Raw genomic sequence first — 7,710 nt, 5'->3', positions numbered from 1 at the left:
AGTCATTGGTACAAAGCAAAGGAAGAGATTTGTTGCTCATTGTGTAAATATTGTCATGGGCTGTCAGTCATGAAAACTAGTCATGCGTTGTGTGTGAACTACAGGTATTGTCCACTGACCTCTAAATTGCCTCGCAACCTGTAGATCTGAAAAGTACACAAACAATGTTAATATTGATTGAGATCAAATGTTTACCTGTTTTGTTCCATGTTTCAGTGGGTCAGCCTGTCTGTTCATATTGGAATCAAGGTGAAAACTCACAAACAGAAAAAAATTGAGGTGTGACTGCATGTAACCTTACAGTGTGTATGCGTCATGAGTCTGTAAACAGAAAACTGTAAGCTTCTGTACTGTATGTGTGCTTGTGTGTGTGGATGTTTGTGAGCTTGCAAGTGTGTGCGTGTAGTGGTTGAAGGATGCCATTCATACACATGTTGCCTCGCAGGGATAGTGAGGCAGCCATGAGGAATTGTGTGAGGCGACCTGGGTAATCGCCACCATCGTACCTTGTGGGTACTTCTGCAGCAGATGAGAGGCTGAACGAAAAGGTGGAGAAGAGAGAGCAAGACTGAGAGGGCTGCAGTTTATCAAGACAGATCTGCAGCAGGAGATGGAAAGGGGGCTGGGGCAGTTGCTCCAAACTGATCTGCTGTCAGAATGATGAAGGAGCTTCCCAGGTGTTGCCTGACACCCCTCTGGCTACTCTATTGCCAGCTAATTCTTATGTATCCTTCTCTTCTTCTCTTTCTTCCTTCCCCCCTGTTCCCTACTTTCTCTGGCCTTTCCCCTCGTTCCTAGTATTGACCTTCTCCTCGATTTTTCCTGGTTGCTTGCTGTTCTACCCTCTTGTTTTGATGTTTATCCTCAAACCATCTGAATTTTTTTTCCCTTTCCTTTCCTTTCCTTTCCTTTCCTGTTTTTTAAGTAATGTCTCCTTATTCATTTTGGGGTTAGCATAAATTTGAAGCCGAAGAAAAAATTAAAGGTTTACATATTTCAAAGTAATATTTCATATACCACACCTAAGAACATGTCTCCTGAAACGAGATCTAAGTGATAAAGGTCAACACCTGATGGTGTGACTTATTTTTCAGAAAGGAGAACACATTCTTTATCATAACTCATTTTATGAAATAATTATCATTTATTTGACATCATTTGTGTTTTCGTCCTTTGAAACGTCATTTTTGGTATTTTGCTTTACAAGTAAATGTATATGTACTATGTTGTATATGATGCCGAAATTCTGTGTGTCCTAATCAAGCTCAGCTACATTCTCCATATGAGTAGTTATCAAAACAAATGCCACAGATATACAATTACACCCTCACTAATACCCCCCCCCCCCCCCCTCACTCTCACTATGACTTGCACTCGGCTTTGGTCGTAGAACTGTTTCTCACAAACCCTTAGGAAGAAAAGAAAAATTGGACCATTGCCTTTTAAGGTGAATACTGGGATGCTGAAAGGTCAGTTATGTATTTCTTTCTTTCAGTTATGCCATTTCAAGCATACCTTTATTAGATTTTAATACAGTCAATCAATTTATGATTTAACTATTTACTACACTTTATAATAGTTTGTGAACATGCATTGGATGGTGACAAAAATGACATTCCTTGAATACAAGTTTGACGGAAATAAAAATGTCAAGCTCAGTTTCAAGCTTCTGTATTTACCAGTCCATGAAGCCACAAAAAAGGACCGTCAAGCCAGTGCCGCCACAGAGGACTCACAGGAAGGTGTGGTGGTCTTGTTTACGATCCTCTAGAGACCGTCATTACAAAGTGAGTTTAATAAACAGCTGTCTTGACCTCTTGGCGCCCGGGCCCCCTTGTGAATTATCAAATACTGCCTCCTCGCCGCCCACAGTTTAGGTCTACCGAGGCCTTATGAAGAACGCTCATCTTTAAGACATTGTTCTCTGTAGTGCCGGCTAAAGCTATTAGCTTGTCTTGATTATGCAAGGCCCCGTGGGTGCTCTCCTGGTGCCATACTTTCTCCTAATGCTTTTTAGCCCCTTATGGGCACTTATTATCTAGCTGACTGGGGTCATGGAACCACTATAGCTTAACATAGGCCTTTTGTTGTGCTGTAGATATCTATCACGTTAGATAACTGGTTATTTTACCACAGGAATTACATGCATGTTGAGTAAGAAGAGTTACAGAATAAATACATGGCTTACCATTGAACGTCATCGTTTTTATTTATTGTGATATATATGTGGTCTTAGCTTATTAGCACTATTTATTAATTGTTTATAACTACTGAGAGTTTGGACACATTTCATCATTCAATAGCTTGTTTCTACAATCGAATCCTCTATGGTGCAAAATACTGTTTTATGCTAGCAACACAAGAGTGAAGAAAAAGACAAAAAAGAGAAAACATTCTGTTTTGGGGATTTTATTTGTAGTACCAACAAACTTTGGTAATTTAGCAATATCAGCATTAGAAATGCACTCTCAACAAGGTCTCAGTGAGCTTGTAACAAATAAATAGCACAGTGATACTGATTTACAGCCTAATTTACACAACAACAAAAATACTACTATAAATTTCATAATCAAAGGACAAAGTAAGTCATCATAATGCTTCTCACTACTTTACATTGGGATCCTTGCCTTTTTAAATAAAGCTTTTTCAATTTCTGTACCACTAAGCATGTTGGCGTTAAATAAATAGATTGCTGTCCATTTCAACATGCAAAACTGCTTGGTTTTTGAGAATGTTCCACATACACTATATACACTGAACAAATAAAACAACAAACAAGACGATCATTTTCTCCTCCTCTCTCTTTCACAGAGTCTTTAATATCTTACATCCAATAAGCTTAATGGCTAAAATTGATGTCATCAAAATGATCTATGCTTATTGTGGTGTCAATAAAGAAACATGAACAACATATACCAACTTTAAACACTGCAATATCCAATTTGGTGTTGTTTTAGTGTATACTTTGATTCAATATCCTGCTTGTCGTAAAGCTTGGTCCTATGCACGGAGCTGAGCTCATTTCTCTGCTGCATTTTGGTTGGACTCTACAAATCAAAAATCAGTGACTTGGACTAAGTACATAATAATAAACACTTATTCCTTTTAGTATTCTTGTTAAACAAATATCCAACTTTCCTCAGCTGTACAACAGTGGACTTCAAATGGTCTTGTCCCAAGCACAATGGACTTAATTCTTATGATTTCTTGTTTCTTTACTATACAAAAGCCCACAAACAATATTCCAATATCGTACTGAACCCTGTAGGAAATGGGGCTTCGGCCGTCTCTCCATCACAGGGGGAGAGAGAAAGTGTCCAATTTCAGTTTCAAGTTTGTCCTTCTCCGTTTCATTCTTGGCTCGGAGCCAACGGCAGGTCAACGTTTATTTTTTTCCACGACTCGCTCTTGAATTGCTTTTCTTCAAACCTGCTGTTATTTTCTTGAGGCAAAGACTTGTTTTATGGCTGTACAGTTGTGTGTACTGACTACGTGTAGACCTCCCCCACCCTTGTTGGCCAGGAGTCGGCTTTCAGGAGGCAAAGTAGGAGCTCTGCATGGAGTAGAGGCGATCGATGGGGTTCCCCACCCGCGCCTGCAGGGAGCCCACGTCCGAGGCGGCCATGAAGCAGTCACTCAGGCTGGTCAGGGACGTGTCGCTGTCAATGTCATGGAAGATGGAGTCGTTTCCTGTTAAGACAACACACAAAAACAAGAGTCAAACAGAGCAAAGATAGGCTATGTGAACTAGTTTGACAAATAAACAAGAGTGATTTGTTTTTCAGGAAAACAAACCAAGCTACAATTTCAAAAATGAGTCTCGGTTGTCATCTAAAATGACACAATAATGTTAGTGGCTGTCCTTGGCAATAATTTTAGATGAGCCATTTGCTGTTAATGTGACATGTGTGGTTTAAACTACCTAATTGCACCTATTGCCAGCTGAATCAAAGTTATGTTCGCCCTTCAATAAAAATGGCAGATAAAAAAGAGAACAATGAGCATTATAGGCAGCCTGTGGCCCACTGGCAGGACCAGTCGAGTGTGTGTGTGTGTGTGCATGTGTGTTCTGTTCCTAGTGGCACGTGGCACAAGTGTTTAATTGCTGGGATGAGCAGGCTTGTCTCCTGGGTGTCGCTGGCTTTATTGGGACGCTCCAGATCTAAATGACGCCGTTACATCAGGACAGAGACAGCTTGATGGCCCATACATTTTTAATCAGACACCAGCATTATTGGTTAGCCCCCTTTGCAGCCAATAAAACTGAAGGGGGGGGGGTACAAGTTTGGTGAGGGATGACATCATTTGGGTGAATGTCAGGAGACATCGCTGATAGTTTGGCCAGAGCGGTCTAACAACCATCTCGCATCTTAAACTGAGTGCAGAGACTAGCAACATCCTTTAAAAACGAACCGCTTCCATTTGTGGAAAGAGAGCTTGTTCAAAGTATACATGAGGTGCAAACAGACCTAGTCCTTTTGGCTTGATTAATATATTCAAAATGTGCTTAGTTTTATACATATTACTGTACATGTGCTTGTCTTGCTTTGTATGCTTTAATTTAAGTAAATCATTCAGTGGGGAAAATACAAGGCTATAAAAAGAACCTTCGTTTCATAGAGATCAAAATGCTACACCAGATTATCTGTGTGCTGCTCAACATTATGGTTTTAATATAGGCACTTGTGTTTGTCTGCATACGTGTGTCAATGAAATGGCCGTGGGTGAAGGTTCATGTGTGTGGCGTGTGTGAGGGTGTGTACATTCTGCCTGTGTGTGTGCTCACCGTAGGGGTTCATGTGGTCCCCAGGCATCTGTGGGGGGGTGAGGCCCTGCTGGAAGGGGTCCGTGCTGTAGCCGTTCTGATCCATGGCCACCAGCTGCTGGGGGGGCCCCAGCGGTGTGTAGGAGCTCAGGAGGCTCTCCATACGGCCTGAGATCACCTCTGAAGGCAGGGGGAGAGAGAGGGGATGGGAGTGTAAGTCTGTGTGGATGAACGGTGGGTGTGAGTGACCCAGTCTTGCCCCGCTTTGGGGCAAACGGGCGCCCGCATGCACATGTTCTGAAGGCGTTTGAACATGTACTGCCTCCACTGACACACGCCTCCACCTGAGCTCAAGTGAACCCCCCCCCCCCCCCCCCCCTCCCAGACGCAGGCCCAACTTCCAACACTTCATCAAGCACCGACTGAATCTGCACGCACAACGCTCATTACCGCACCGAGTGAGGCGGTTGTAAAGCCCCTGTTTGTATATCGTTTTATGGACGGGCCAGCGATTCTCCAGACAACAAACAAACGTGTCCTTTTCGAGGGAACCCTGGTACTTATCTAAACTGTCTTTCATATCCTGACTATGCCCCAGGCAGCTCAACCCCCGGCAGCCGCAGGGAGCCATGCTGATAAGACAACAAGTCTCCAAATTTACAACACCCCTTGCCTCGCTGTTATTACACTGGGGCGCACGTCAAGTTAGCGAACCACACTAATGTTATTACACATTGTTCGGATGTCTCTTTCATTAACTATACAGCCCAACTGTCACTTGTGATGTATTAAAAGTTCCATTGTTCTCTCTGACAAAGCAAAACGGTTGGAGAAGGTACATTGTGGGTCGCAGCGTTTTGCATTGGAAAACTTGGAGTTATTCAGTAGTCATGGAAAGCAGTTTTTTTCCTTTAAGTGTGTATGGTACAGTATGTGAAAGTTTCATAGCCATGGTGGAGTTATATTCCACCCTATAAAACCACCGGCTGAAATAGAGAGTGACTGTATTGCCACAAATCCCCAAAGGTGAAGTCTAACATCAGTCAAAAGCACACAAACACACAAACACCCACGCACATACATTCGGTACACTAACACTGCTAGTGGAAAAAAAACAGGTCTCAGGGTCATGACCCCGGAGGGACATTGGGATGAGGGTGATATTATGAGCTTGAAACGAGAAGCCTGGCTGTCTTTAGCCCCTGTCTCAACCTTCGTCTGGTATAACAGGTCAAGGTCATCACCGCCGCAATTGTGGCTCTCGCTTTTTCCCCCACGCAATATCAAATTGAAGTCTATGGGTTCAAAGGGAGGAGAGAGGAGGGATCAAATCATATTGGCTGGAATGGATATTGTTAAGAGGTCTCTGGCAAAGCAGCGAGTCCCTGACTTTGACCATGTGAGAGAAATCCTAACCATGCGATCTATCGTGGACTAGCAGCGATCTAACAGTGAATGGTCACATCCCTCGGGTCTGCCTCCCATGGGAAGGAGAAGGCTGGTTTCTCTTGTCAACAAGCCACCATGGGTTCTAGTAGTACTGTGCACACATACGTATACAGTATTACACATACAAACAAACTCTTGCTTACCTTGGCCTAGCCTTTGGGAGTTCTGTTGCTCCTGCTGTTGTTGCTGTCTCCGGGCTAGCTTCTTCATCTACAAAAAACAGAGCGCAAGTTACAGAAACAGTTGCCATAAAACCGAGACAAATGTTGGGGGGAAAAAACGATCCCGGATTTGCAAGTAAGTAAACATTTGGAAGAGTGTCTCGGCGGAGAAACGGACGACTCTGTATTCTAGCTGTACAGTAGGTTACAGTCCCAGTAGGTCTGGAGCAGTTTATTTGCATTTTGATGATCCTATTGGCTTACCTTAGCTCTTTGGTTCTGGAACCACACCTGGACCACTCGCACACTCAGACCCGTCTCGGCCGCCAGCGTCTCTCTCACCTAGCCAACCCAAAACATCTGAGGGTTTTATTGGGTCATTTCAAAGACAATGAATGAAGCATGCCTTGAAAATGTTTCCATTAATACTAATGCGTATGACGAGCCTTCCGTGTGGTCGCTCGTCAATGAATCCAAGAAACTTGACATAACAAGACTTAAGCTCTCACCTTTCGGCAAGGTTTGGAAGAGACTTCGAAGGAGGCCTTGAAGGCTCTCCTCTGCTGAGTGGTCAGGATGGTGCGTGGTCGCTTGGGCCTGCGCGGATCCTTGCCGTCGTCACTGCCCTTCCCAGGGCCCCCCGAACCCTTCTCTGGCTTCACATCCAAGTCCTCGTCCTCACTTTTCTCTGTAACGGTAGCAGGATAGAAATCATTTGTGAAAAGGTTTCCGTACTTCATCGCTTTTAGAGCTTTAAGTGGGCTTTATGGGGGTTCATATTTAAAAAGATGACTGTTACGGAGAGATGAGATTGGCTTGTTGATAGCTTTTAATATATTTTGGTTTTAATGTGAAGTTTTGGAACTTTTCATATTACATTGGAAGAAGAAAGAAACACTCTGGGTAAAATGTATCACCGTTGTCGTTAGTGAGACAAAAAAAAATCTGCTCTTTCATCATCATAGTGGGACACACTGTTTTCTAACTCTCTTTATACATCTTCTCCGTCTTACAGCTTGCATCTATCATAATGGTTATTACCCTTCAGAGAATGCTATTAAACCAGATGGGAAATAATTGTAAATGAGAAAGCATTGACGTAATCCACAATGATGGGCATGTGTGAGACTGTGTGTGTAGTAGGGTGCTGTTTGAAGTATGTGGAAATCGTTTTTAGTGGGTGAGGAGAGTTTCTGCAGATCTTGTGGAGAAAACTTTAAGACCCCAACCTAAAGGTTTCTTTGACCACTTCCCACTGCTTCACAGCACGTGCAACCACTCAGTGTTTTGTTTCGTTTTGTAGCTGAAAGATAATTGTTACCATGACACATTAAT

At 43.0% G+C, this 7,710-nt stretch overlaps 1 protein-coding gene across 2 annotated transcripts in view; it reads right to left on the bottom strand.

Annotated features, from left to right (window-relative positions):
* Positions 1–2,399: 2,399 nt before the first annotated feature.
* Positions 2,400–7,710, bottom strand: part of LOC134038913 (LIM/homeobox protein LMX-1.2) — a 46,072-nt gene continuing 40,761 nt past the window's right edge. For both annotated transcript variants that reach the window (XM_062484572.1, XM_062484573.1), the window contains 5 exons: positions 6,885–7,063; positions 6,640–6,717; positions 6,358–6,424; positions 4,787–4,945; positions 2,400–3,690 (listed from right to left, as the gene is read on the bottom strand). In XM_062484572.1, coding sequence (XP_062340556.1) covers positions 3,533–3,690; positions 4,787–4,945; positions 6,358–6,424; positions 6,640–6,717; positions 6,885–7,063 — 641 coding nt within the window. In that variant the 3' untranslated portion in view covers positions 2,400–3,532. The remainder of the gene's footprint in view (positions 3,691–4,786; positions 4,946–6,357; positions 6,425–6,639; positions 6,718–6,884; positions 7,064–7,710) is intronic.

Source organism: Osmerus eperlanus, chromosome 18 (genome assembly GCF_963692335.1).
Source record: "Osmerus eperlanus chromosome 18, fOsmEpe2.1, whole genome shotgun sequence".
NCBI classification, from domain to species: domain Eukaryota; kingdom Metazoa; phylum Chordata; class Actinopteri; order Osmeriformes; family Osmeridae; genus Osmerus; species Osmerus eperlanus.
Note: the sequence above shows the minus strand (reverse complement) of the source record. Positions and strands in the feature narration are given on the sequence as shown.